The 15,773-nt window shown below is 33.3% G+C and overlaps 1 protein-coding gene across 1 annotated transcript; it reads left to right on the top strand.

The window, feature by feature from the left end:
* Positions 1-3,909: 3,909 nt before the first annotated feature.
* LOC112016390 (wall-associated receptor kinase-like 22) lies at positions 3,910-5,086 on the top strand. Its single transcript, XM_065769774.1, is given in 3 exon segments — positions 3,910-4,588; positions 4,591-5,004; positions 5,007-5,086. Coding segments are annotated over 3 exon segments (1,173 nt in total).
* The last annotated feature ends 10,687 nt before the right edge of the window (positions 5,087-15,773 follow it).

Raw genomic sequence — 15,773 nt, 5'->3', positions numbered from 1 at the left:
TAAAATTACAAATAATATGAAGCTGATAATGTAGCATTGCCTCTAGTGTTGATGTCCTAATTTGTGAAAATTTTCAAATAAAATTCCAAAAAATTACCACCAATTAAATTAGTTTTGATTTTTGTAAACTTTTTTGGTTTTACTTACTCCCCCCCCCCCCAAACTTCGAATTCTAGTTTCGTCCCTGAGAGCTATCATCAGGAGCGGACGACATAAGTTAAAAATCTCTCTAAAAAAAAAAAAAAAAAAAACTAGCACTTTTTGAGATTTATAATGGAGATATTTAGGGTTTAAATTCCCTCAATCCCAACTATCAAATCATTTAAAAATATATTAAATGGAAGACAACCTCGTCCTTTTCATTCATTATTCACTATAAATGGGCAATGAATTTCACTTTTCACAAAAAAATATATCAAATATTTTATAACTGTCAAGATGGCAAGTTATAAATAAAAAATAATAAAATGACGTTAGCGTTAGACCCAAATAAGATCTAATAAAAAGCTATAAATCAGCTTTTGTAAAATTACTCAAAAGAAAATTATTGCGAAAAATATTATGAAAATTGTTCTGTCTATCAAATTAAAATTTTCACTTCACGCTTAGAACAAAGTTAACATATGTCAGTGAACAAACTAAAATTGTGAGAATTGGGTGAGAGGCTAATCTAACTAGCGGATTAAGAAAAAGGGAGAAATACGTGAAAGATATTGGTCAAAGCCTTAAAGAATATGATGGGAGGTATTAAACTATTGATAAAAATAACGGTGAGGGAAGGATTTTGGCTAATCCCAAGAAATAGCTAAAATGCTGATTTTAGGGATGAACACTGGTATATGGGAGTATATATTCGGGTTAGCATGTCGGGTTCGTGTCATGTTGAGGTAGGGGTATTCAACTAAATGACTCAACTCTAACCCAACCCATTTAATAATCATGTCGTAATCTTTCAAACCTAACTCGACATGTTAATAAGACGAGTTGACCTGACCCATCCCATTTGACCCGCTTAATAAATAATTCGTGTTAGGTTGACACGAATGTAACACAACTCATTTCAACCTACATAATATTAAATATAACATCCATCTAGAAATAATTTTTTTTACATCCCAAAAGTAGTGCATACACTTCAAGTCTTCAACCCACATTAAAAATAATATAGTTCAACAAAAATATAACATTCATCTAGAAATAAGTTCTTTACACTCTAAAATAAGTGTATATACTTCAACCCAAATTCAAAATAACATAGTTTAACAAAAATAAAATAACATAGTTCAACAAAAATATTATATCCTTGGAACTTGCCAAATACTAAGTATCAATATTGAAAGAATTGGAGCAAACAATAGGTTAATCTCGACTATGACTACAATTATCATACATAGATTCTAATTTATAAACGATCTCAATAAACCCACTTTCAAGATATGCAGACGGTGTCCAACACTAATACATACACCAAAAAAAAAAAACACAGCACAAGACAAAAGCTACAATCGTGGCTTTAATCAACAATTAATATATCTCATATATTAATAACTACACATGAGTTCAAAATATATAGAACAAAAAAAATAGTTTTATTTAATTCTAAAACTCACTAAACATGAGAGAGAGAGAGAGAGAGAGAGAGAGCAATAACCAGTTGAAATTTTGAGTTTGAGAATTGGGTGTGAGACTCTAAGATAATAGAGTGAGTAGTATGGCTGAAAAAAAAAATAGATATTTATTAGAAGGTTTAGAGATTTAGGGTTTGTAGGGTTTAGAGATCTAAGGTTTGTAAAGTTTCAATTTCCAATTAAATCCTTTATAAGTTTTTGTAATTACTCACTTTTCTTTTTAAATTTAAAATATATGTTAGATATAAAAAGTATTTAACAAATCTAAAACAAAATGAATATTTATTTGTTATACAAGTTAAACAAGTTGCGTTAAGTGGGTTATTTCGGGTTAACACAAATAAATTGATGTGTCAAAAGTGTCTATTGCGGGTTATGCCAGCTGACTTGCTTATGACACGTTTCTTATCATGTCACTTTCAGGTTGATTCGTTTATGACCCAAACTCATTAAGGTCCAACCCTAACCCACAAAAATCTGTGTTGAGTTCGTGTTGTGTTCATGGATTGGGTCGAACATTGACACCCCTACTAGTATACAAATTTTTTAATTAAAGAGAAAAGATATTAGAGGATATGGTGTAAAATTCATATTTTACTCTTCCAATTACAACATGTCATATCATTTTATCACATATTTAAAAATAAACACAACTACACTCAATTAATTCTAATACCCATATATAAATCTAAACAAATTAGGAGTTTATTGAGATATTATTAGGTGCATCAGCATTAGTATGTATTGAATTTTGAGTAAAATGCTAATGTTTCGTGTTGTGTTCATGGATTGGGTCGAACATTGACACCCCTACTAGTATACAAATTTTTTAATTAAAGAGAAAAGATATTAGAGGATATGGTGTAAAATTCATATTTTACTCTTCCAATTACAACATGTCATATCATTTTATCACATATTTAAAAATAAACACAACTACACTCAATTAATTCTAATACCCATATATAAATCTAAACAAATTAGGAGTTTATTGAGATATTATTAGGTGCATCAGCATTAGTATGTATTGAATTTTGAGTAAAATGCTAATGTAACAATCTCTTATTAGATTGTGTAAAACATGAGTTTTACGTTTCATCCTTACCAAATTCAGACTCGAAAAGAAAAAAAAGGGTAAAGTTTGTAAGAATTTATAGGAAGAATTCGCCAATTAGGTGTTAAAGCTTAAAGCTCATTTAAGGCAAAACTAAATGGGAACATGTCGCAATGTTAAATGACGGGAAAATTTTTGTTCGATGACAAAATGTTGGGACTTTTTTTCTTTGGAAAGCCCCTTTCCATACAATTTAAAACCTAATACACTCTAAAAAAAAAAGTAAAATAATAATAAAACTCGAATAGACCATTATACATGTTACCTGAAAAATCAAGTAACAATAAATTATCTTTTTGACAAAAACAAAAACAAAAACAAAAACAAAAAAAAACAAAAACAAAAACAAAAAAATTCCTATCAAATTACAATGGGGAGGAGGTTTTGAACTCTAGGTATCTATGTTGGAAAATTGAAGAAATATCAATCAATTGAGCTACAAGCTATAGCCAAGGTTCTCAAACTCGGACCAAAGCGTACAACCCGGCCATGTTAATCATGAACCCCTTATAATTGCGGTTATTTTAACCCTAAAAACTTCTCTATTTGAAAAAAAGCAAGGAACAGCATGAACTGCAATGGGACCTTACGATTCTTAGAACCATGTTTGGTTTTAGTGGTTCGCATGGTTCCATTTTTTTTTACTATAATTTGGCCGGAAGAAAGATCTCAGCCAGTAAAGAATTTGAATATTTTAAAAAAAAAAAAATTTTGCAAGAGAAAAAAAAAAAAAGAGAGCCATGTTACCACCTCCCATTTTCCGGTAGAATATTTTCCGGCAGCTAGAAACTCATCTCCTCAAATAGTCTCTTCTTTTTTGTTTCTCTTATATGAATACAAGACTTTATTGAAGACAAGAAAAGCTACGCAAAAGGGTCAGCCTCCTTTACAATCACATTTACAGCACTAGGAGGGCAATGGCCAAGATCAAAACTACCAAAATAAGAATGAATACAAGACCATTTGGCTAGTTCATGGACTACTAAATTATCCTTACGATAAACCCAACTAAAGGAAACATAACCAAGAATACAACTTTAGAATTGATGTGCTAATTTGCCTTTAAATTTGTTTATTAATATTTTTATATAGCCCACGTTTAGATTGATGTGATATTTATATTTTATTTGCTTGATGTATGCAGTTATTTGTTCAAGCATTGGGGCAATGTTTCTGCTCATTATTACATGGTTGTTGTACAGAGTGATAAAGAAAAGAAACAAAATCAAGCGCAAACAAAAATTCTTCAAAAGAAATGGTGGTTTATTATTACAACAACAATTATCTTCAAATGCAAACAATGTTCAGAAGACAAAATTATTCAATTCAAAGGAGTTGGAAAATGCAACTGATCGTTTCAACGAAAATAGAATACTTGGTAAGGGTGGACAAGGTATAGTTTATAAAGGAATGTTAGTAGATGGAAATATTGTGGCTATTAAAAAGTGCAACAAAGTGGATGAGCGAAATCTTGAACAATTTGTTAATGAGATTATCATTCTTTCACAAATCAACCATAGAAATGTGGTTAAACTACTCGGGTGTTGTTTGGAGACAGAAGTTCCTTTATTAGTTTATGAATTCATTCCCAATGGCACACTTTTTCAATATCTCCATGAAAAAAATGAAGAGTTTCCATTACTAACATGGGATATGCGCTTAAGGATTGCCACAGAAGTTGCAGGAGCTCTTTCTTACTTACACTCAGCAGCTTCACTACCCATTTACCATCGAGACATAAAATCTTCAAACATACTCCTTGATGACAAATATAGAGCAAAAGTAGCAGATTTCGGGACTTCAAGAATAGTAGCCATTGACCAAACTCATTTAACCACACTGGTATATGTACTTTTGGGTACTTAGATCCAGAATACTTTCAAACAAGCCAATTTACAGATAAGAGTGATGTATATAGTTTTGGAGTAGTCCTTATTGAGCTTTTGACTGGAGAAAAACCTGTTTCTTCAACAAGAGCACAAGAAGGTCGAAATCTGTCTACATATTTCATTCATTCATTGAAAGAGAACCATCTCTTTGATATACTTGATGCTCAAGTAAAGGAGGATAGTAATAAAGATAAAATCATGGCAATTGCTAATCTTGCAAAAAGATGTTTGCATTGGAATGGAAAGAAACGGCCTACGATGACAGAGATCATGATTGAGTTGGAGGGAGTTCAAAAGGTTTCTCATGTTGAACCGAATTTTGAAGAACTTGAATATGTTAGAAAAGAAGAAACGGGACCTTGGAATGATGCTTCTATTTAACAAGTTCACGTTCAAAAACTAGCACATCTTCATCATCAAAGGTCCTTCCACTTTTATCTATCAAATCAATTTGATTAATAAGTTATATGTTTTGGTACTTATTTATTTTTGTTATTTGTGTGGAAAATTATTATACTTCTCTTCATTTTTTAAATAATAATAATAGTAATAATAATTTCTCTTTGCATATATTGTGGATGTCCCAGATTTTTTTCCCTTAAATGAGGGTTTTAGGGGTCTCACATTGGGTCCTTGACGATGTGACTCTTGTGTTGTTGTCTGTCTAGAGTGGGGTGTGTGCGTGTGTGTGTGTCCATTTTTCTTATTTTTATTTTAGGAGTCGAGCAATTCTTTTTTTTTTTCTTTTTTAATAATTTCTAGTATTTAAAAACTCTCTCCAAACTCAAATAGCTATTCAAAATAGAATATATATGATGATGATGATGTATGTTTTTCACCTTTATCTCACATGTGTTATTTCTTTTCTCGCTTTATACACATGTTTCTTAATTTATATAACTTGTCTATATTTCATACTTGATGCCTTGATGGATTCTATTTGAGTGTTTCAGCTAAGACAAGTTGCAAGTCTTTCATGCCATGATCTCTCTTCTTGCAAAGTTTTTCAAGAGTTCATTGTATTAGTTAGACTTATGTACTTTTTGTGTAATAGTTATGGAGATTGTTGTTTTACACTTCTCTTATAATTATGCCTGTGGTTTTGTCAGGGATTAACAAAGAGGGAGATGGTTAGGCTCATATTTTCTATGTAATTAGCTAATCCTCTGACAAAACGTACTTTACTTGTAATTGAGTAGATCTAAGTTGAGTTTAATGTATGAAGAAGTATGTTATTCAAACATATCAAGTGTTATCATTAAAGACATGTAGGTTGATCCAAAAAAAAAGTGAAGAAAAGCTGTTTCATTAAGTCTCAACATAAGCTCGATAGATGCTGTTTTTGAAGATTAATGGAGAAGCTCAGCATAAACTTGATCTATTGAGATCTATGATTTCAGAAATTCCAGATTTGAAATTCGACTCACGATGACTTGAATGATTAGGGTTTCTCTTTTTACAAACCTAGTCATATATAAGGCTTATTTTGAAAGTCATCATACACGAAAACAAACCTAGAACTCATATACTCTATGGGGAGCTACTACATTTTGTACGCCTTAGGGTTTTGTAACCAAGTATTTCTTGATCTTTATTGTGTATGAAATAAAGAACTTTGTAGCCAACAACAATTAATCAAGTTGTTGGAGTTAGTCACGTACTAGGATCTATGCAATATAGTTAGTCACAGATTGGAGATTTGTGCAACAAAGGAAATAACGTTATTAAAATATCAAGTTCAATTGGGTATTGAAGCAAAAATTTAATTGTAGGTTGATTTTTTGGGATAGGCCAGGGTAGTGGTAAGATTCTTTATACTTGTAACTGCTTGATTATTGATTAGTGGATTCTTGGGAGTGGTAACCTTAAATTCACCTAGTAGAGTTTTTGCCTTCTAAGAGGTTTTATCCATTTATCAACAAATCACTGTATTAATTTATTTTCTATTGCATATTAGTTTTTGGTGATTTGTTGGTGCCTCCATGTTTTGCATGTAATTTAACTTAATTAATTAACCTGATAAATTAAATTAATTAACCAAGGTCAATCTTTTTTAACCCAAATAGTATTTAGTATTCACATGCTAGCTATATAGTAAATAAATACCCACATGCTATTGTATAGTATACTTGTATGTTCTTTCACATGTTACCTATGTGTATATCTCACATGCCTTGATTGTAAATATTCTTTGGAGTTAATATTCACTGTTAGCTATATGGTAAATATTTACTCACATGTATATATGTATATTGTTTGCAAAACATACCTTTCCAAAAAAGATCAATTTAAATGCGAAGTATTCTATTTCTTTATAAAAAGTTAATGTTTGAAATAAATTAAAATGAGATACTATCTTCAAATAGGCATTGTGGGGTGCCTAATACCTTCCCTACACATACCCAAACTTCCAAGANTACTTGATGCCTTGATGGATTCTATTTTAGTGTTTCAGCTAAGACAAGTTGCAAGTCTTTCATGCCATGATCTCTCTTCTTGCAAAGTTTTTCAAGAGTTCATTGTATTAGTTAGACTTATGTACTTTTTGTGTAATAGTTATGGAGATTGTTGTTTTACACTTCTCTTATAATTATGCCTGTGGTTTTGTCAGGGATTAACAAAGAGGGAGATGGTTAGGCTCATATTTTCTATGTAATTAGCTAATCCTCTGACAAAACGTACTTTACTTGTAATTGAGTAGATCTAAGTTGAGTTTAATGTATGAAGAAGTATGTTATTCAAACATATCAAGTGTTATCATTAAAGACATGTAGGTTGATCCAAAAAAAAAGTGAAGAAAAGCTGTTTCATTAAGTCTCAACATAAGCTCGATAGATGCTGTTTTTGAAGATTAATGGAGAAGCTCAGCATAAACTTGATCTATTGAGATCTATGATTTCAGAAATTCCAGATTTGAAATTCGACTCACGATGACTTGAATGATTAGGGTTTCTCTTTTTACAAACCTAGTCATATATAAGGCTTATTTTGAAAGTCATCATACACGAAAACAAACCTAGAACTCATATACTCTATGGGGAGCTACTACATTTTGTACGCCTTAGGGTTTTGTAACCAAGTATTTCTTGATCTTTATTGTGTATGAAATAAAGAACTTTGTAGCCAACAACAATTAATCAAGTTGTTGGAGTTAGTCACGTACTAGGATCTATGCAATATAGTTAGTCACAGATTGGAGATTTGTGCAACAAAGGAAATAACGTTATTAAAATATCAAGTTCAATTGGGTATTGAAGCAAAAATTTAATTGTAGGTTGATTTTTTGGGATAGGCCAGGGTAGTGGTAAGATTCTTTATACTTGTAACTGCTTGATTATTGATTAGTGGATTCTTGGGAGTGGTAACCTTAAATTCACCTAGTAGAGTTTTTCCTTCTAAGAGGTTTTATCCATTTATCAACAAATCACTGTATTAATTTATTTTCTATTGCATATTAGTTTTTGGTGATTTGTTGGTGCCTCCATGTTTTGCATGTAATTTAACTTAATTAATTAACCTGATAAATTAAATTAATTAACCAAGGTCAATCTTTTTTAACCCAAATAGTATTTAGTATTCACATGCTAGCTATATAGTAAATAAATACCCACATGCTATTGTATAGTATACTTGTATGTTCTTTCACATGTTACCTATGTGTATATCTCACATGCCTTGATTGTAAATATTCTTTGGAGTTAATATTCACATGTTAGCTATATGGTAAATATTTACTCACATGTATATATGTATATTGTTTGCAAAACATACCTTTCCAAAAAAGATCAATTTAAATGCGAAGTATTCTATTTCTTTATAAAAAGTTAATGTTTGAAATAAATTAAAATGAGATACTATCTTCAAATAGGCATTGTGGGGTGCCTAATACCTTCCCTACACATACCCAAACTTCCAAGCCCATGATCTTTGGTTCGAGGCTTTTGGTTTTCCTTAATAAATGAACCCCTAAAATTTGGTTTAGTTAATTAGGTAACCTAAAATGAATTAGACTTTTATGTGACCAATCACACCTAATACAAAACCAATGGTTAGTGAGTATTTGGATGGACTATAGGCATATACTATATATATATATATATATATATTGGTTCTTAGTATTAAAATTTTCATTTGGGTTTTTTAATCAATTTTAAAATTTGATGAAGCCCCAAATGAATTTTATGAGGAATTATTTTTTTTCCAAAATCTTAGGAGGGGCCAGTAATTAAATTTTAAGAATATTTATAATTCAAGTAGTTCATTTAATAGAAATTTTAAAAACTCAAGCCCCGCTTAAGCTTCACCTTGGTCCATCTTTTATTCTCAATAATAAATATTATTATTCCTTTGTAGTCTACATTCACTGAATCAAACGACCCCTTAAGATTTGCCTTAGTCCATCTTTTTATTCTTAATAATAAAGACTATTATTCCTTTTGTGGTTTATATTCACTGTACTGAACGTGTTATATTACTATTTTTTTCAATCATTTTCTCCCTTATTTGTTGCACCAAACGTGTCATATTACTATTTCTTCTATCATTCTCCCTTCTTTGTTATGCCATACATTGGAATTTTGGACAATGCACATCAATGTGGTCATCGACACCAAGAGCATTTCATGCTTATGAAAGGACCCAATTCCAATCCTTTACACCAACCCTAAATTAATTGACAATTCTTGTTGGCACGCTAGTCATGACTTATAACAGCCATAAAGATGGCAAGAAGGTCGACTCTGCACAACAAAAGCCCTCCAAATGTGGTTGGAACGCTGCTATATTCCTCTTTCGTAGGAACACTTACCCTCTAATCGAGCTTTATGTTCATCTTTCAACTTTTTTAATTTTCACTTTCTCTTGCTTGCAGTCGTTGAAGTAGTAGAGTGATTTGCATTCTTTGGCTTGGCTGCAAACCTCATCACATACCTCACAAATGAACTTCATCAACGTACCTCCACTGCAGCTTATAAGAATGTTAACATTTGGTCCGGTGTATCCTATATCATCCCTTTGTTTGCAGCCTTTGTCAATTCCCTCTTGGGTCGATTCAACACAATCTTTTTGGCTTCTTTCATTTATCTTGTGGTAAGTTATATGCAAGTATTTGATAAATACAACATTTATTAAATGTGTTGTGTCTATAATGATGTCCCCATCAAGAACTCAATAGTACACTTGCTATTATTTATTGTCGTCACATGGTGAGAGGTTAATAAGTTCACACTTGAGACTCACTTTTTTATTCAACCATGAACTATTTTCACTTCAAGTAAAATAGCGACGATCTTGTTGACCCTTAATGTGAATGGGAGATCCATCAAGGTGGTGATCACATATTTAGGGGCTTTGAGCGAGCCTGAAAATTGTCCATTAGATGGAAATTCATTACATATAAATATAAGGGCATACAATATTATGATGTAAAACGTCACAGTTATATAATAACAAATCCATTTCTAGTTCTTTGAGGTCAAAACTTATAAACTAAATATACACATTTGTAACATTTGAATTTATAGTGCCGTCACAAGTGTTAATAGTGCCGACAATGTTTCTTTTGTCATCATAAATAATACTTTACTAGTGATGAACATTTTTATGCCATTGTAAAAAGTAAGGCGGGAGCACTTCCCTCCCAAAAAATTCACATTTTTGACATAAATAATAGGTATTTTTGACAAACTCATTTTGCCGTCACAAATGTGTTAATATTTGACGAGTAATTGTCGACAGAAGAGATTTGCCATCGAAAAAGCTAGTTTTTACAACGGCTTTTTGTAGTTGTCGAAAAAATTTCGTTGCAAATAGCAATTTTTTTTTGTAGTAATTACAATCAAATCCTTCACACACACATGTATTCATTTTTATCTTTTAGACATAACCCTATATAGTTAGATTTCATTATGTGTTTATGGCTCTAAATCTTGTGTTTATGGCTTTTACTCGATGATAGGGAATGATTTTGTTAGCATTGTCGGTATCAGTAGTTCCCTTGGATTATCGTAAAGTGAAATTCTTTGTAGCACTTTACATAGTAGCAGTTGGGGAAGGCACGGGCATAAACCATGTGATAGGTAAAAAACGTATTGACTCCTTGTGATTAATTAATTGATTAATTAGCCAAGTTTAATTAATTAATCAAATTAACATGCAAACCCGTAGTAGCACAAACAAATCACTAATTAAACTAAGTATGCAATAGAAAATAAATTGACACGGTGATTTGTTTTCAAATGAGGAAAACCAATATGGAAAAAACCTCACCGGGTGATTCTAAAGTCACTACTCCCAAAAATCTACTATTATCACAACAAGCGGTTACAAGTAAAAGAATCCAAGTACCTTATACCAACCTACAGTTGAACTCTTACCCCAATACCCAATTGGACTTGTTTTGTAGTGACAATCTCTCCTTGTAATGCATGGCTCCCAGTACGTGACTAACCAATTGCACGAATACCAATACGCGACTTCAATCACCAACTAGAGAAGGTTGTTGGCTGCAAAGTTTTTCAATTCATCCAGACGATGAAGATCAAGAAGATGCTTGGTTACAAAACTCTATGGTGCATAAACACAGCAATTTCTACACAAGAGAGATGAACTAGGGCAAATTCTGTCTCTGGTCACAATTTGCTTAAACAAACTTTGCTCAACACTTGTGCAACTTGTGTCCACTTTGACGGCCCTTAAAATAATCATTTTATATGTCTAGGGTTGTGAGAAAAGAAAGCCCAAACACATAATCATGAATTGGAAGAAAACAGAACAGAAAAATATGTTTCTCTTAAACCTCGACAGATAGCCATCTGTCGAGAAGTTGTCGAGCAGCTGCAGAGCCACGGAATAGCTCTTCAAGCTCGATAGATGCTAGTTGTCGAGCTAGCTATCAAGCTTTAATGAACTTGCACTTTTTAGTTTGAATCTTGGACAGACTTGTATGGCTTTAACACTTGATCTTGAAACAAGATTTCTTGAAGTATTAAACACATCCTAGATCTACCCAAATACAAGTAAAGTGTATTTTGTCAAAGGATTAGCCAATTACATAAAATAGTGACATATGTTCCTAACAAGTAAGTCACATATGTCCTAACATCATTTGTCCAAACATTTGTAGCGGACCAATTCGGAGAGAATTCTGTTGACGATAAGAAGGTTAGAGCTCATTCTTTAACTAGTGGTTTTGGTTTTGGAGAATAGTGACTGGCCAGGCTATTGCCATTTTGGGAGTGGTATACGTGGAGGTAAAAATTTCTCAGAAAATGCTAAATTAGTACAAATTTTACTACCAAATATTTACAAACTAATATAACAATGAATGTGATTGTTTCTAATTAACAAGATAATAAATTAGATAAAATGGTAAAACTACTAGAAATTTTACTTTGTAAGACAAATGTAATAAAATTTGTAGTATCCATGTAACATCACTCAAATCTATCAAGTTATTTGGTGATTTTGAAAAAAAATAATAATCTAACGTAAATGATAAATGTTAATTGATGTAACTTTGTCTGGAATTTTTTATGAATCAAAATCAAGAGGCTTGGGTAATGGTTTAAGGATTCTATTAACAAATACCTTACGGGCATTTGTTTAGGATATATTTTTAAAAACTTTTATGGGAAATGAAAAAACAATTCAATTATTTTACAGTTTTTTTATATTTTCCATAAAAAGTAGTGTTAAAACTTTCATAAAATTGTTCAATAACAAACGTCTGGATGCATTTTTTAATTGTTCTGATTGCTTTTTATGAAAAAGAAGAAAGTGAGTAGTATGTAGAGTATCTCAAATTTTGGACTATCTAGGTGAATCTCAGAAAGTGTTCACATGAAAAGTATAAAATTTATTAAAATAATGGTTAAATAATTAAATTTGACTTTTTATATACGTTTAAATTTTTAGGATAAATAGTTAATTCACACTTTCTCATTTATTTAAATTATTGAGACAAGTGATAGTTTATCAAAATTTAACTTATTCTAAGTAAAATACTATGCTGACAACTAGTGCGTCGTCGTGTGGGTGATAAAGTCTTCTCGCATCTTCTTCGGAGAAATTGATGATAGGGCTTTCCCTCTGTGCTATCTTAGGTATAGAGCTCGTCAGCTGGACATTCTGGACCGTCCTAAGGTAGGTCTTCCAAGCCTTTTTGGACGAGCCAATAGTCGCGCTTCCTCCTACGATCATCCTTATGTCGCCCATGGGGGGTCTTGGATGCTCGTTATCCCGTCGAAAGGCCTGCTCTTGAGGATTTGAATCTGTTCTCTCCTTACTAACAAAATTCTACAGCTTTCCTTGTCTAATAAGGGCCTCAATCTGCTGTTTCAAGTCATAGCAATCGGCCGTGTCATGACCGCGGTCCCGGTGGAAGCGGCAATACTTGTCTTTAGAACGCTTGTTTGGATCACTCTTCAGCTTTCCTAGAAATGCCAGAGCTACCTCATCCTTGATCTGCATTAGGACTCGGTCTAACGGGGTGTTCAATGGCATGAAACTTGTAAACCTTCCTCCTGAAGGCTTTAGTCGCCTTTCATCCCTTCTGTCTCCAGTTCTTGGTTTCTTCTGTCTTTGGTCCTGCCGTGTATCTTCTTGTTGCTCTCTTTTCCTAGGCTTTTCCTCCCGAGCCAGTAGTGCGTCCTCCATATTCATGTACTTAATGGCCCTATAGAGTACTTCTGACATTGTCTTTGGGTCATTTTTGTATAGAGAGAACAAAAATTTACCCTTCTACAACCCATTGGTGAAGGCTACTACCAATATCTTGTCGTCAGCTTCATCTATCGAAAGCGCATCCTTATTGAAGCGGGTTATGTAAGATCTCAACGTCTCGTCCTCTCGCTGCCTGATGCTCATCAAACATGCCATGGACTTCTTACCTGTGTCCCCCTATGAAGTGTGAAATGAATTGAGTGCTCAGTTCCTTGAAAGTACTGATGGAGTTTGGCATCAGTCGACTGAACCAAATTCTTACTGGACCCTTCAGCATTGTAGGGAAGGCCCTACACATGATTTCGTCTGCCACCCCTTGAAGATGCATCAAGGTTTTGAAGGTCTCTAGGTAGTCTAGAGGATCCTTGACTCCATCGTAACTTTCTATCCGTGGCATACAAAACTTATGTGGTAGGGGAAAGGATTGATGGAGGTGATAAAGGAAGAGTCCGTCAGATTGACCAGGTCGTCCAGATCGCTAGACACTTTTCCCTTGAGGGCGTTCATCATGACCTCCATTTGTTTCTTCATTGCCTGCATCTCCACGACCATAGAGGGTGGAGCCGTATCCATGAGAGATGGGAGGCTCATATGTTATCGCTCTTGCCTGCTTGGGGCGTTGCTACCCTCTGGCCCCTCTCGATCTCTCTGTGCAACACTGGTACCTTCTTAGTCTTCTCTTTGACTGTTCGATGCCGCGTTCTTCTTACGTAGCTGCTCTTCTAGGTCGTGGTTTTGTTTGGTGAGACGCTCTACAGCCGCAGTGAGAGTTCGAACCTGTCTCTCGAGGGCAGTTGTGGGTGGTTCCTCTCCTTGGACGTCGTTAGTGGTTGCCATCGAGCGAGTGAGCACCATGCAACTCTTTTTGTCTCAGGGATAAGGAAATGACTGATTACTTGTTGCTTTTCTCCACAGACAGTGCCAACTGATGATGTCGAAAAAACACCAGTGAGCCACATGATTTCACACGCTATGAATGTAACCTGCACAACATAAGAAAGGAGAAAGACCTAAAGAGAGAGCACCGGTGTGGTACCAGCCAAATACCCTCCGAAGGTCAAGTTAAAGTCTTTTACAACTCCAGAGTGCTAAAGATGGTCAATTATGCGTACCTCGATTTGTGAAGGTATTTGGGTTTTTATAGTGGTTGAAAGTCGACCTCTTTTCCTAGAGTCGAAGTCTTTTCATTGTAGAAATTCTCTTGAGGAGTCCCAAACGTGATGGACAAGTCTTTTCTATATAGAGAAGATCCTTGTTGATGCGTGCGACTTCTAAAACCCTATCTGTGCTAGGATTCTATTTACCTTAGGATTCTGTGGTGTGTGCTGCAAGTACTCCCATCTAGGGATTCTGTCTGACACGTGACAAGCAAGTCCGTCCAGGTTGAGTTTGTACATGAAGAATTCGTCTTCAACAGGTCTTACACATAATTGGCCCGTCCTCTAGCTCCACTCGGACTCCGTCAACTTATTTTTTCCTCTTCACATTCAATCATACTTTTTGGTATATAATGATGTTATAAATTAATCAAGTTCATCAACCGCCCCTGTGATACAACTGAAGTAGCTTAAAATTTATCAATATAACCGCTATCTTACCTATTCAGTCTCAAATCTCAACAATCATTGATACCCCACAATTGATATCTAATGATAAGTTATAAATTAATCTAATTCATCTTCCAACCCAAGAAACCATCAATGCCACTCCATACTCAATTCCTACTACTTTTTCTCACCTTACCTAATTCTATCCCAATTTAATATCTCAAAACATATCTGATTTCCCTCAACCTAAGACTTATACAGCAAATACAACAAAATGCGTTATCCATGAATATTTTACAAAATATACAATCCATAATGAAAATTAGCACCACGAATTGAACCAAATTTACCACAAATATTTAACCACTTAACAGTGCATATTTCAAAAATAAAAATAAAAAAACCTTTACTCAATATTTTTTTTATTATATAATTACATTTACTTAATTTTAGTTCAGAATTGAGATAGATTGGCATACAACTTAATTTTCCTTTGTACTCCTAAATTTAATTTGTTAATTAAAAATATTGAGCTTATGTTACCAAATAAAAAATCTCTATTATTTCAAATTGTTAATAAAAGTATATGTGTGAAACTCCTCTTTTTGGATACTTGAACCCTGCCATTGCTTCCCACACTTATGGAGTGACCATCACACCAAGAGTGTGTGGTGTTTAACTCGAAAGAACATACTTCAAGTCTATTCATCATGTAAATATCTCAAGTACAAAGTATTATAAAAGTGATGATCTGAAATGGCACAATTGTGGAAGAGAAAGATGTGCAAGGTTTGCCTGAAGTCAGTTGAACATACCCTTTCTATTATAAATCTCCACCACATCTTACATGAAATTCACTTGAAATAAAAGTATC

This window comes from Quercus suber, unplaced genomic scaffold (assembly GCF_002906115.3).
Source record: "Quercus suber isolate HL8 unplaced genomic scaffold, Cork oak 2.0 scaffold_1358, whole genome shotgun sequence".
NCBI lineage: Eukaryota > Viridiplantae > Streptophyta > Magnoliopsida > Fagales > Fagaceae > Quercus > Quercus suber.
Note: the sequence above shows the minus strand (reverse complement) of the source record. Positions and strands in the feature narration are given on the sequence as shown.